Here is a 15,201-nt window from a genome sequence, read left to right on the forward strand (position 1 = left end):
AATGGGAACAAACCTTTGCTAAAAGTTGTGTTGTTTTAAAGTTTGATGCTATAACTGTTTTTCAGTTCATTATTTCAACTGTCATTTAATCGTTTAGTACCTCTTTGAGGCACAGTACGTTTTTGCTAAAAAAGATTATAACCAAGTTGTAAGTTTTTTTTTTTTTTGCTAGTGTGTTAAACATGTCTGACTCAGAGGAAGATATCTGTGTCATTTGTTCCAATGCCAAGGTGGAGCCCAATAGAAATTTATGTACTAACTGTATTGATGCTACTTTAAATAAAAGTCAATCTGTACAATGTGAACAAATTTCACCAAACAGCGAGGGGAGAGTTATGCCGACTAACTCGCCTCACGCGGCAGTACCTGCATCTCCCGCCCGGGAGGTGCGTGATATTATGGCGCCTAGTACATCTGGGCGGCCATTACAGATAACATTACAAGATATGGCTACTGTTATGACTGAAGTTTTGTCTAAATTACCAGAACTAAGAGGCAAGCGTGATCACTCTGGGGTGAGAACAGAGTGCGCTGACAATGCTAGGGCCATGTCTGATACTGCGTCACAGCTCGCAGAGCATGAGGACGGAGAGCTTCATTCTGTGGGTGACGGTTCTGATCCAAACAGATTGGACTCAGATATTTCAAATTTTAAATTTAAATTGGAGAACCTCCGTGTATTACTAGGGGAGGTCTTAGCAGCTCTCAACGATTGTAACACTGTTGCAATACCAGAGAAACTGTGCAGGTTGGATAAATACTTTGCGGTACCGGCGAGTACTGAAGTTTTTCCTATACCTAAGAGACTAACTGAAATTGTTACTAAGGAGTGGGATAGACCCGGTGTGCCGTTCTCACCCCCTCCAATATTTAGAAAGATGTTTCCAATAGACGCCACCACTCGGGACTTATGGCAAACGGTCCCCAAGGTGGAGGGAGCAGTTTCTACTTTAGCTAAGCGTACCACTATCCCGGTGGAGGATAGCTGTGCTTTCTCAGATCCAATGGATAAAAAATTAGAGGGTTACCTTAAGAAAATGTTTGTTCAACAAGGTTTTATATTGCAACCCCTTGCATGTATCGCGCCGATTACGGCTGCGGCAGCATTTTGGATTGAGTCGCTGGAAGAGAACCTTAGTTCATCTACGCTAGACGACATTACGGACAGGCTTAGAGTCCTTAAACTAGCTAATTCTTTCATTTCGGAGGCCGTAGTACATTTAACCAAACTTACGGCTAAGAACTCAGGATTCGCCATACAGGCACGTAGGGCGCTGTGGCTAAAATCCTGGTCAGCAGATGTTACTTCTAAGTCCAAATTACTTAATATACCTTTCAAGGGGCAGTCTTTATTTGGGCCCGGTTTGAAAGAAATTATCGCTGACATTACAGGAGGTAAGGGCCACGCCCTACCCCAAGACAAAGCCAAAGCTAAGGCTAGACAGTCTAATTTTCGTCCCTTTCGGAATTTCAAAACAGGAGCAGCATCAACCTCCACTGCACCAAAACAGGAAGGAGCTGTTGCTCGTTACAGGCAAGGCTGGAAGCCTAACCAGGCCTGGAACAAGAGCAAGCAGGCCAGGAAACCTGCTGCTGCCCCAAAGACAGCATGAATCGAGAGCCCCCGATCCGGGACCGGATCTAGTGGGGGGCAGACTCTCTCTCTTCGCCCAGGCCTGGGCAAGAGATGTTCAGGATCCCTGGGCACTAGAGATCATATCTCAGGGATACCTTCTAGACTTCAAATTATCTCCCCCAAGAGGGAGATTTCATCTGTCAAGGTTGTCAACAAACCAGATAAAGAAAGAAGCGTTTCTACGCTGCGTACAAGATCTGTTATTAATGGGAGTGATCCATCCGGTTCCGCGGTCGGAACAAGGACAAGGGTTCTACTCAAACCTGTTTGTGGTTCCCAAAAAAGAGGGAACTTTCAGGCCAATCTTAGATTTAAAGATTCTAAACAAATTCCTAAGAGTTCCATCGTTCAAAATGGAAACTATTCGGACAATTTTACCCATGATCCAAGAGGGTCAGTACATGACCACTGTGGATTTAAAGGATGCTTACCTTCACATTCCGATCCACAAAGATCATCACCGGTATCTAAGGTTTGCCTTCTTAGACAGGCACTACCAGTTTGTAGCTCTTCCATTCGGATTGGCTACGGCTCCAAGAATCTTCACAAAGGTTCTGGGTGCCCTTCTGGCGGTACTAAGACCGCGAGGGATTTCGGTAGCTCCGTACCTAGACGACATTCTAATACAAGCTTCAAGCTTTCAAACTGCCAAGTCTCATACAGAGTTAGTTCTGGCATTTCTAAGGTCGCATGGATGGAAAGTGAACGAAAAGAAGAGTTCTCTCTTTCCTCTCACAAGAGTTCCATTCTTGGGGACTCTTATAGATTCTGTAGAAATGAAGATTTACCTGACAGAAGACAGGTTAACAAAGCTTCAAAACGCATGCCGTGTCCTTCATTCCATTCAACACCCGTCAGTAGCTCAATGCATGGAGGTGATCGGCTTGATGGTAGCGGCAATGGACATAGTACCTTTTGCACGCCTACATCTCAGACCGCTGCAATTATGCATGCTAAGTCAGTGGAATGGGGATTACTCAGATTTGTCCCCTACTCTGAATCTAAATCAAGAGACCAGAAATTCTCTTCTATGGTGGCTTTATCGGCCACACCTGTCCAGGGGGATGCCATTCAGCAGGCCAGACTGGACAATTGTAACAACAGACGCCAGCCTACTAGGTTGGGGCGCTGTCTGGAATTCTCTGAAGGCTCAGGGACTATGGAATCAGGAGGAGAGTCTCCTGCCAATAAACATTCTGGAATTGAGAGCGGTTCTCAATGCCCTTCTGGCTTGGCCCCAGTTAACAACTCGGGGGTTCATCAGGTTTCAGTCGGACAACATCACGACTGTAGCTTACATCAACCATCAGGGAGGGACAAGAAGCTCCCTAGCAATGATGGAAGTATCAAAGATAATTCGCTGGGCAGAGTCTCACTCTTGCCACCTGTCAGCAATCCACATCCCGGGAGTGGAGAACTGGGAGGCGGATTTCTTGAGTCGCCAGACTTTTCATCCGGGGGAGTGGGAACTTCATCCGGAGGTCTTTGCCCAAATACTTCGACGTTGGGGCAAACCAGAGATAGATCTCATGGCGTCTCGCCAGAACGCCAAACTTCCTCGCTACGGGTCCAGATCCAGGGATCCGGAAGCAGTTCTGATAGATGCTTTGACAGCACCTTGGAACTTCGGGATGGCTTATGTGTTTCCACCCTTCCCGCTGCTTCCTCGATTGATTGCCAAAATCAAACAGGAGAGAGCATCAGTAATTCTAATAGCACCTGCATGGCCACGCAGGACTTGGTATGCAGATCTAGTGGACATGTCATCCTGTCCGCCTTGGTCTCTACCTCTAAGACAGGACCTTCTGATACAGGGTCCATTCAAACATCAAAATCTAACTTCTCTGAAGCTGACTGCTTGGAAATTGAACGCTTGATTTTATCAAAACGTGGTTTTTCTGAGTCGGTTATTGATACCCTGATTCAGGCTAGGAAGCCTGTTACCAGAAGGATTTACCATAAAATATGGCAGAAATACCTATACTGGTGCGAATCCAAAGGTTACTCCTGGAGTAAGGTTAGGATCGCTAGGATATTGTCTTTTCTACAAGAAGGCTTAGAAAAGGGTTTATCAGCTAGCTCATTAAAGGGACAGATTTCAGCTCTGTCCATCTTGTTACACAGGCGTCTATCAGAAGATCCAGACGTCCAGGCCTTTTGTCAGGCTCTAGCTAGGATCAAGCCTGTGTTTAAGGCTGTTGCTCCGCCATGGAGTTTAAACTTAGTTCTTAACGTTTTACAGGGTGTTCCGTTTGAACCCCTTCATTCCATTGATATAAAATTGTTATCTTGGAAAGTTCTGTTTTTAATGGCTATTTCCTCGGCTCGAAGAGTTTCTGAGTTATCAGCCTTACATTGTGATTCCCCTTATCTGATTTTTCACTCAGACAAGGTAGTTCTGCGTACTAAACCTGGGTTCTTACCTAAGGTAGTCACTAACAGGAACATCAATCAAGAGATTGTTGTTCCATCCCTGTGTCCAAATCCTTCTTCAAAGAAGGAACGTCTTCTACACAATCTGGATGTAGTTCGTGCCCTCAAGTTCTACTTGCAGGCAACTAAAGATTTTCGCCAAACTTCTTCCCTGTTTGTCGTTTATTCTGGACAGAGGAGAGGTCAAAAAGCTTCTGCTACCTCTCTCTCTTTTTGGCTTCGTAGCATAATACGTTTAGCCTATGAGACTGCTGGACAGCAGCCTCCTGAAAGAATTACAGCCCACTCCACTAGAGCTGTGGCTTCCACTTGGGCCTTTAAGAATGAGGCCTCTGTTGAACAGATTTGCAAGGCTGCAACTTGGTCTTCGCTTCATACTTTTTCCAAATTTTACAAATTTGACACTTTTGCTTCTTCGGAGGCTATTTTTGGGAGAAAGGTTCTTCAGGCAGTGGTTCCTTCTGTATAATGAGCCTGCCTATCCCTCCCGTCATCCGTGTACTTTTGCTTTGGTATTGGTATCCCAGAAGTAATGATGACCCGTGGACTGATCACACATAACAGAAGAAAACATAATTTATGCTTACCTGATAAATTCCTTTCTTCTGTTGTGTGATCAGTCCACGGCCCGCCCTGTTTTAAGGCAGGTAAATATTTTTTAAATTATACTCCAGTCACCACTTCACCCTTGGTTACTCCTTTCTCGTTGATTCTTGGTCGAATGACTGGGACTGACGTAGAGGGGAGGAGCTATATGCAGCTCTGCTGGGTGAATCCTCTTGCATTTCCTGTTGGGGAGGAGTTATATCCCAGAAGTAATGATGACCCGTGGACTGATCACACAACAGAAGAAAGGAATTTATCAGGTAAGCATAAATTATGTTTTCTAGGGTTTCTGGTATGATCAGAACCTTAATGTGTGTTTTAGGTAGTCAGCATAAATCGCTTATCAGAAGATTGCATAGATCAGTTTCCAATGGACCCAAGCTTTAGTGTCTTAGCTATGGTACCAATCTACACTTCTGGCAAGATGTATAGCTTTATAATAGTCTTAAGGAAAGGGCACCTCAACCCCCCCTTTTCTTTACTAATATACATTGTGGCATTGTTCACTCTCTGTTTTGATTTCACTTTTTTTTTTAATTTCAATTTTTAATTTAAATACTGTCGAGAAGGTAGATATGAGTTTGTCAGGCATTTTGCTTAAAAGGACAGGAAACCCAAATGTTTTCTTTCATGATTCAGATAGAGCATATCATTTTAAACAACTTTCCAATTTACTTCTATTATCTAATTTGCTTCTTCATCTAGGTATCCTTTGTTAAATAGCATAGCTAGGTATGCTCAGCACCTGGTTAGTATTTGCTGATTGGTTGCACATATAAAATGTGCAAGCACCACTAAATGTCATAACTTCATTGAATTGCAAAAAGATTTTTGTAAAGTTCAAATAATTTATTTTTTCATAATATAAGTAGCACTATCTTTAAATTTATTGGTATCCCAAAAATGCTCCAGTCAAACTGAACCACCAGGTGATATGTCAGGACTATTAAAGGGACAGTCAACTCCAACATTTTTATTGTTTAAAAAGAAAGATAATCCCTTTATTACCTATTCCCCAGTTTTGCAAAACCAACACTGTTGTATCAATACACTTTTTTAACATCTGTGATTACCTCGTATCTAAGCCTCTGCAGACTGCCCCCTGATCACATGGCTATTTATTATGTTTTGAATTGCATTTTAGCGAATTAGTGCAGTGTCATCCCCAACCCACGGGCATGTGCACAATGTTATCTATATGACTCACATGAACTTGCAGTCTCCTGTTGTAAAAAGCTAATTGAAAAGCATGTGATAAGAGGCTGTCTTTAGTGGCTTAAAAACAGGCAGAAATTTAGAGGTTAAAATGTTATAAAGTATATTAATATAACAATGTTGGTTGTGCAAAGCTGATGAATGGGTAGCAAAGGCTTTATCTGTCTTTTTAAACCATAACAATTTTAGTGTAGACTGTACCTTTAAATACAGCCGAATGGCACAATAAACAAGTGCATAATAAAAATAAAATGTGATAGCACATAAAGGGCCAGTAAACCCACCAAATAATGTTATATAATTCTGCTCATAGGTTTAGCTTTCAACTAAGAATACCAAGAGAATAAAGCAAAATTGGTGATAAAAGTAAATTGGAAAGTAGTTTAAAATTACATGCCCTATTTGAATCATGAAAGTTTTTTTTTGGACTTGACTGTCCCTTTAATCTTAATTTGTTTTCTTACAAATTTCAAAATTTTAATTTGCCAACTCGCCGCTTCATCTGACAACCATCGGCCAATCACAGACTTGTATTTGCATACACTGAACTTTTGCACATGCTCAGGTGTAAATTTATTAAGCTGAGTCTGCGAAATTTTTTTTGGCGCGAAAGAGTACGTCTATGACGCAAGTTCGTCATTTCCGGCATCATACTTGACGCCGAGACCTTTCACGCGGTTGCGTCATTAGTGACGCGAGTGTGTCATTTCCGGTTATTTTTTGGCGCCAAAAAAGTTTAGTTACGTTGTGCGTCATACTTGGCGCCAAACTTTTTCATTATTTCAATACCCCATTGATGTTTGCCTTTTGATTTTTTCTGTATCAGAGGGCTATGCTATTTGCATTTTTTCCCATTCCTGAAACTGTCATATAAGGAAATAGATAATTTTGCTTTATATGTTGTTTTTTCTCTTACATTTTGCAAGATGTCTCACTTTGATCCTGCCTCAGAAGCTTCTGCTGGAACATTACTGCCTGACATCGGTTCTACCAAAGCTAAGTGCATTAGTTGTAAAATTGTAGAAATTATATCGCCGAATGTCATTTGTAATAGTTGTTTTGATAAACTTTTACATGCAGATAGTGTTTCTATCAGTAATAGTACATTGCCAGTTGCAGTTCCTTCAACTTCTAATGTGCATAATATACCTGTAAATTTTAAAGAATTTATTTCTGATTCTATTCTGAAGGCTTTGTCTGCATTTCCACCTTCAAATAAATGTAATAGGTCTTTTTAAAACTTCTCATTTAGTTGATGAAATTTCAAATGATCAACAATATGATAATTTATCCTCTTCTGATAAGGATCTATCTGATACAGAAGATCCTCCCCAGACATTGACACTGACCAATCTACTTATTTATTTAAAATTGAGTATATGCGTTCTTTATTAAAAGAAGTGTTAATTACTTTGGATATTGAGGTAACCAGTCCTCTTGACGTTCAGTCTAATAAACGTTTTAATGCTGTTTTTAAAACCTCCTGTGGTTTCTCCAGGAGTTTTTCCTATTCCTGAGGCTATTTCTGATATGATTTCTAAGGAATGGAATAAGCCAGGTACTTCTTTTATTCCTTCTTCAAGGTTTAAAAATTGTATCCTGTGCCAGCAAAATCTATAGAGTTTTGGCAAAAGATCCCCAAAGTTGATGGGGCTATTTCTACTCTTGCTAAACGTTCCACTATTCCTATGGAAGATAGTACTTCCTTTAAGGATCCTTTAGATAGGAAGCTTGAATCTTATCTAAGGAAGGCCTATTTATATTCAGGTCATCTTCTACAGACCTGCAATTTCTTTGGCTGATGTTGCGGCTGCATCAACTTTCTGGTTGGAGAATTTAGCGCAACAAGAATTGGATTCTGACATATCTAGCATTATTCGCTTACTGCAACATGCTAATCATTTTATTTGTGATGTTAGATCCATGTCTTTATCTATATTAGCTAGAAGAGCTTTGTGGCTTAAATCTTGGAATGCTGATATGACATCTAAATCTAGATTACTATCTCTTTCTTTCCAAGGTAATAATTTATTTGGTTCTCAGTTGGATTCTATTATTTCAACTGTTACTGGGGGAAAGGGAGTTTTTTTCTGCCTCAGGATAAAAAACCTAAGGGTAAATCTAAGGCTTCTAACCGTTTTCGTTCCTTTCGTCAGAATAAGGAACAAAAACTCAATCCTCCCCCCAAGGAATCTGCTTCCAATTGGAAACCTTCCTCAAATTGGAATAAATCCAAGCCTTTTAGGAAACCAAAGTCAGCCACTAAGTCCGCATGAAGGTGCGGTCCTCATTCCAGCTCAGCTGGTAGGGGGCAGATTAAGGTTTTTCAAGGATATTTGGATAAATTCTGTTCAAAATCAATGGATTCAGAGCATTGTCTCTCAAGGGTATCGAATAGGATTCAGAGTCAGACCTCCTGTGAGAAAAAATTTTCTCTCACGTATCCCAGTAAATCCAGTAAAAGCTCAGGCTTTCCTGAAGTGTGTTTCAGACCTGGAGTCTTCAGGGGTAATCATGCCAGTTCCTCTTCTGGAACAAGGTTTGGGGTTTTATTCAAATCTATTCATTGTCCCAAAGAAGGAAAATTTATTCAGACCAGTTCTGGATCTGAAAACTTTGAATCGTTATGTAAGAGTACCAGCTTTCAATATGGTGACTATAAGGACTATTCTGCCTTTTGTTCAGCAAGGACATTATATGTCCACAATAGACTTGCAGGATGCATACCTTCATATTCCGATTCATCCAGAACATTATCAGTTTCAGAGATTCTCTTTTCTAGACAAGCATTACCAATGTGTTGCTCTTCCATTTGGCCTAGCAACCGCTCCAAGAATCTTTTCAAAGGTTCTGGGTGTCCTACTCTCTGTAATCGGAGAACAGGGTATTGCGTTGTTTCCTTATTTGGACGTTATCTTGGTACTAGTTCAGTCTTTACGTACTGCAGAATCTCACAGGAATCAACTAGTGTTGTTTCTTCAGAAACGTGGTTGGAGGATCAATTTACCAAAAAGTTTCTTGATTCCTCAGACAACGGTCACCTTTTTTAGGTTTCCAGATAGATTCAGTGTCCATGACTCTGTCTCTAACAGACAAGAGACGTTTAAAATTGGTTGCAGCCTGCCGGCACCTTCAGTCTCAGCCGTTCCCTTCAGTGGCTATGTGCATGGAAGTTTTAGGTCTCATGACTGCAGCATCGGACGCGATCCCCTTTGCTGGTTTTCACATGAGACCTCTTCAGCTTTGTATGCTGAATCAATGGTGCAGGGATTATACAAAGATATCACAATTAATATCCTTAAATCCCAATGTACGACACCCTCTGCACCCTCTGACATGGTGGATAGATCACCATCTTTTAGTTCAACAGGCTTCTTTTGTTCGGCCAACCTGGACTGTGATCACAACAGATGTGAGTCTTTCAGGTTGGGGAGCTGTTTGAGGATCTCTGACAGCACAAGGGGTTTGGAAATTTCAAGAGGCGAGATTTCCAATATATATTTTAGAACTCTGTGCAATTCTCAGAACTCTTCAGTTTTGGCCTCTGTTAAAGAGAGAACCATTCATTTGTTTTCAGACAGACATTTTCACAACAGTGGCATATGTCAATCATTGGGGTGGGACTCACAGTCCCCAAGATATGAAAGAAGTATCTCGAATACTTGTTTGGGCGGAATCCGGCTCCTGTCTAATCTCTGCGGTGCATATCCCAGGTGTAGACAATTGGGAAGCGGATTATCTCACCCGCAAGACTTTACATCCAGGGGAGTGAACTCTCCATCCAGATGTTTTTTCTCAGATTGTTCAGATATGGGGTCTTCCAGAGATAGATCTCATGGCCTCTCATCTAAACAAGAAACTTCCCAGATACCTATCCAGGTGTAGGGATGTTCAGGCGGAAGCAGTGGATGTTGGTGTTATCATCCTGCTTATATCTTCCCGCCTCTAGTTCTCCTTCCAAGAGTGATTTCCAAAATCATCATGGAACAATCATTTGTGTTGCTGGTAGCGCCAGCATGGCCACACAGGTTTTGGTATGCGGATCTGGTTCGGATGTCCAGTTGCCCGCCTTGGCCACTTCCGTTACGGCCAGACCTACTACTATCTCAAGGTCCGTTTTTCCATCAGGATCTCAAATCATTGAATTTGAAGGTATGGAAATTGAACGCTTAGTACTAAGTCATAGAGGTTTCTCTGACTCAGTGATTGATACTATGTTACAAGCTCGTAAATCAGTCTCTAGGAAGATTTATTATAGAGTTTGGAAGACTTACATTTCATGGTGTTCTTCTCATAAATTCTCCTGGCATTCTTTTAGAATTCCTAGAGTTTTACAATTTCTTCAGGATGGTTTGGATAAGGGTTTGTCTGCAAGTTCCTTGAAAGGACAAATCTTCGCTCTTTCTGTTTTATTTCACAGAAAGATTGCTATACTTCCTGATATACACTGTTTTATACAGGCTTTAGTTCGTATTAAGCCTGTCATTAAATCAATTTCTCCTCGGAGTCTTAATTTGGTTCTGAAGGCTTTACAGGCTCTTCCATTTGAGCCTATGCATTCTTTGGACATTAAACTACTTTCTTGGAAAGTGTTGTTCCTGTTGGCTATCTCTTCTGCTAGAAGAGTTTCTGAGCTATCTGCTCTTTCTTGTGAATCTCCTTTCTGATTTTTCATCAGGATAAGGCGGTTTTGCGGACTTCATTTGAATTTTTACATAAGGTTCTGAATTCTAACAACATTAGTAGAGAAATTGTTGTCCCTTCCTTGTGTCCTAATCCTAAGAATCCTTTGGAAAGATCTTACATTCTTTGGATTTGGTGAGAACTTTGAAATATTATGTTGAAGCTACTAAAGATTTCAGGAAGACTTCTAGTCTATTTATTATATTTTCTGGTCCTAGGAAAGGTCAGAAGGCCTCTGCTATTTCCTTGGCCTCTTGGTTAAAGCTTTTTGATTCATCAAGCTTATTTGGAGTCGGGTCAAGCCCTGCCTCAGAGAATTATAGCTCATTCTACTAGATCAGTCTCCACTTCGTGGGCTTTTAAGAATGAAGCTTCAGTTGATCAGATTTGCAAAGCAGCGACTTGGTCCTCTTTGCATACATTTACTAAATTCTACCGTTTTTATGTATTTGCTTCTTCGGAAGCAGTTTTTGGTAGAAAAGTTCTTCAGGCAGCTGTTTCAGTTTGATTCTTCTGCTTTTGAATTGTTTTTTTCTTTCAAAAATGAAAATAAACTTATTTTTTTGGGTTGTGGATTAATTTTTTCAGCGGTATATGGCTGTTTTTATTTTATTACCTCCCTCTCTAGTGACTCTTGAGTAGATAACTCCACATCTTGGGTATTGATATCCCATATGTCACTAGCTCATGGACTCTTGCCAATTACATGAAAGAAAACATAATTTATGTAAGAACTTACCTGATAAATTCATTTCTTTCATATTGGCAAGAGTCCATGAGGCCCACCCTTTTTATGGTGGTTATGATTTTTTGTATAAAGCACAATTATTTCCAAATTTCCTTTGTTGATGCTTTCGTCTCCTTTCTTTATCACCCCACTGCTTGGCTATTCGTTAAACTGAATTGTGGGTGTGGTGGGGGGTGTATTTATAGGCATTTTAAAATTTGGGAAACTTTGCCCCTCCTGGTAGGATTGTATATCCCATATGTCACTAACTCATGGACTCTTGCCAATATGAAAGAAATTAATTTATCAGGTAAGTTCTTACATAAATTATGTTTTTTTGAGTTGATTTATTTTTGTTGTTCAGTTGTTTGGGGGGGGGGGAAATATATGCTATGTAAACATGTGGAGCATGGAGAGGGGAGCAGTGACAAATGGTTTGAGATGCTTTCTTTTGTTATTCCCTACACCATGCTCCCATAATTTTGAAATTACAGGTATCTTTGTAGCAATAGGGGTCTGATGGGTTGCATCATAGACGTTATAATGGTTCATTATTGTATAGTAACAGACTTTCAAGATAACAACTTCACAAGAGATTACTGATTACCGGACTTGAGCTTATGTAAAAGAGTTGGTAGAGGCGATACAGATTGTACTCAATGAACAATGTGATCTGTACCTGTTGTTTATAATGTAATACTAATAAAAACTATTTCAACTAAGTACAAAATATCAGCAAAGCGGATTAGTGGTCTGGGGGAATTTGAGTAAAGCAGTGTCAAATTTAAATATGACATTGCTATCTTACAGAGACCTTACAAAGTCTAATGAATGGGGGTTTGATATACACTATATTTACTGTTTAATGTAGTTCTTATCTGTACTGACCAAGAATAAATTGTCCATTCTCATTTTCAAATACAGAAATCAACCGGATTACTATGAAGTAATTTCCCAGCCTATTGACTTAATGAAAATTCAACAGAAATTAAAGATGGAAGAATATGAGGATGTAAATGTATTGACTGGCGATTTCCAGTTGCTATTTCAAAATGCAAAAGAATATTATAAGGTGAGTAAATTCACTTCTGTTGATGTTTTTTGTTTTTTTTCTTTAAAGTGACACTAAACACAAAATGGGAACTGGATGAAATTGCAGCTTTAAATCTGAGTAGTATTTTGCAATTACTAATGCAGCTTTTTTTGACCAGGCTGATACAGGTGAATTGAGTGTCTCATCATACCTCAGTATCGGCTCCATTTATCAAGCTGTGGAGGCAGTTTTTCAATCCTTGCATGAGCCTCCCAACCACTAGTTCTGGCAATGGCTTTCTAACCTTTCCCCACCTCAGAAGTTGTGGAGTTTATTCACAGTGATTGACAGACTGTGCTCTCCGAGAGCACAAGGCAACCTCATCCTGTAGACAATCCCTTTAAAATGTATTCAAAATTTTGAATTACCAGAGGGGTATTTTTTTATTTTTTTAAATGTATGCTTGTCCCAATACAAACTCACTCCGCATATTTTTAAAATATTTAAAAAAAAAAACGTAATAAAAAAAACATAAATTAGTTGTACCAAACATCATCCTATGTAGAATTTCACAAAATATCACCCGTTTTTAAATTCACCGATATTTGCAATTTTTTTAATTTAATTTTTTTTTTTTAATTTTTTTTTTATCGTTTAGACAAACCGTTCTATGAGCCCTTACATTAACAGTACAAATAAATTATGCAAGTTTCATAGCTATAAGGACATGAAACCCCTTATTTAAATCTTTAATGTTATGGTAAATTTGCCATACCTGCAAATGACCATTTAAATATACGTTAATTTTTAATATAACTTTCATTCATAAAGTAAGTGTTTTACTGCCTAAAAATTTAAATAAACGTTTAACATTACCCTCTATTTATATAGTTCCTCCGTCCACCTTTTAACAGGCTTAATGTGTTTTGGCTGGAATGTCTGTTTAATGCTAAATGGATATCCGCATTATTGAAATGGATACACTAGTTATAGAATAAGTGAGGCACAAACTTTCGAACAAGGGGTCACCCTCCAGCGATAACGTGCAACTTACCTTTTAAAAGGGCAGACACCCCTCTTTCAAATGAGAGGTAGTTGTAAGTGGCCTGGGGTTGTGATTACATAGCAATGCATGAACTAGGAGCATACCAAGATCTATATCTACTTAAAATATACACATGTAAACTTTAGACCCAGATCCATCTTCTACCCTGTGAGGGATAAAGGCCCTTTTCTTGAGGTCATTCATCAGAGTGGAGGAGGATCTGGTTATGCTGTCAAAGAAACATGATAGATGTCTGCCCAATTTACAGCCAGAACAAAGACAGGCACCACTAAATTTAAAAGCCAGTGATGACAGTCATCAAACAGGTTTATAAAGGGGGCAGCATTGTCATACTTGACAGAATAGCATATATTTCTGATGCCATAAGACAATTGGGAGAATGATGAGGTCTATACTAAACTTACCAGAAATCCTACAAGGCCATTTAAGAAACAACTCTTAGATCTGTTAGATGACGGACTCCAGGAAGGAGTTTTTGACTTTGACTCAGGGATTCCGATCTTCTACTACCTCCCTGACGAGGAGGGTTTACATTTTGTTAATCATCTAAATAATATTTGTGTAGGCCTGCAATTTACTCATCAATTAGAGAAAAGCCAGATTCCATACTTGGATATCACCTTAAGTGGTAAATCAGAGATAGGTAGGATTAGGAGTTCATTGTACAGAAAACCCATAATGTCAAATACAATTTTACATGCCAAGAGTAGCCACCCAAGACACACTGCCTTAACTTAAGGCACTAAATAGAGCCCTTCTTGAGGTAACACATCTGGAATGAAGTTCCCTTATTTGTGACCAAAGTACAGGCAGGGCAGATTTGATCATAATAGACCAATTTTTTCAACCACCTTTAGTCCTCCGTTTGATGAGATATATGGAATAATCAGAAAATGTCTACCCATTGTGACAGCGGAGGATAGCTTGAAGGAGTATGTTTCTGGCGGTTGTAACTTTGTATCTCAGAGGGTTTGCACCATTGGAAACATTCTGACTCCAAGCTTGCTGAGGAAATAGAGGATTAATACAAGCATTTGGTTAACTGTTAAGGGACAATACAGATGTAATTTTGGTAATTGTATAGGGTTCTACCTTTCAATCAAGAAACACACAGAAGGTATACCATCATGACAGTTTTAGTACTTGTCGTAGTACATACGTAGTTTATTTGCTTGAATGCTCACAGTGTGAGTTACAATACACAGGTTGTACCACAAGGGAAGCTAGGACCTGTATTAGGGAACATCTTAATGACATTAAGAACAATATTGAATGCTCTGACCTAGCAAGACATTTTATTCACTGTCATAAACAAAATGTTTCCTCACTAAATTGGCAAGTAATTGAGATTGTTCGCCCTAAGCCTAGGGGAGGTGACAGGATCAGGCGGCTTCTTTACAGAGAGGCCTTTTGGATCTTTCAACTACAAACAAGGAGGCCACTGGGTTTAAACATAGAGGGAGATGTCATCAATTTTTGGCAACGATTGTAATTCCCCTTTGGCTTTTGTACATGTTTTTTTCCCCTAGTGGCCTCCAGTTTTAGCTTGCTCCTCTCATCCCCCCTAATCTTATCTTATCTTGTCCTATCCCATCAGTAAAACTTTGAGTACTCTAATTTTATATACATGTTTCATAATGATACTATGCTTGTTTATATATTGTGCAGTATTATTATTACTTTTGAGCTTATGTGTTTGAAGCCATTGTACTATTGTATTATTTTGAGGTTGTTTTTTTTTTTATTTTTTATAACTATCCTGACCTTTATTTGCACTCATCTGTTTGTTAGTAGAATATATT

The 15,201-nt window shown here is 39.6% G+C and overlaps 1 protein-coding gene across 3 annotated transcripts in view; it reads left to right on the plus strand.

Annotated features, from left to right (window-relative positions):
• The window catches only part of PBRM1 (polybromo 1), a 471,441-nt gene that overhangs the window by 27,972 nt on the left and 428,268 nt on the right, over positions 1–15,201 (plus strand). For all 3 annotated transcript variants that reach the window (XM_053721036.1, XM_053721037.1, XM_053721035.1), the window contains one exon: positions 12,225–12,372. In XM_053721036.1, the coding sequence (XP_053577011.1) occupies positions 12,271–12,372 (102 nt within the window). In that variant the 5' untranslated portion in view covers positions 12,225–12,270. The remainder of the gene's footprint in view (positions 1–12,224; positions 12,373–15,201) is intronic.

Source organism: Bombina bombina, chromosome 7 (genome assembly GCF_027579735.1).
Source record: "Bombina bombina isolate aBomBom1 chromosome 7, aBomBom1.pri, whole genome shotgun sequence".
In the NCBI taxonomy this organism is placed as follows: domain Eukaryota; kingdom Metazoa; phylum Chordata; class Amphibia; order Anura; family Bombinatoridae; genus Bombina; species Bombina bombina.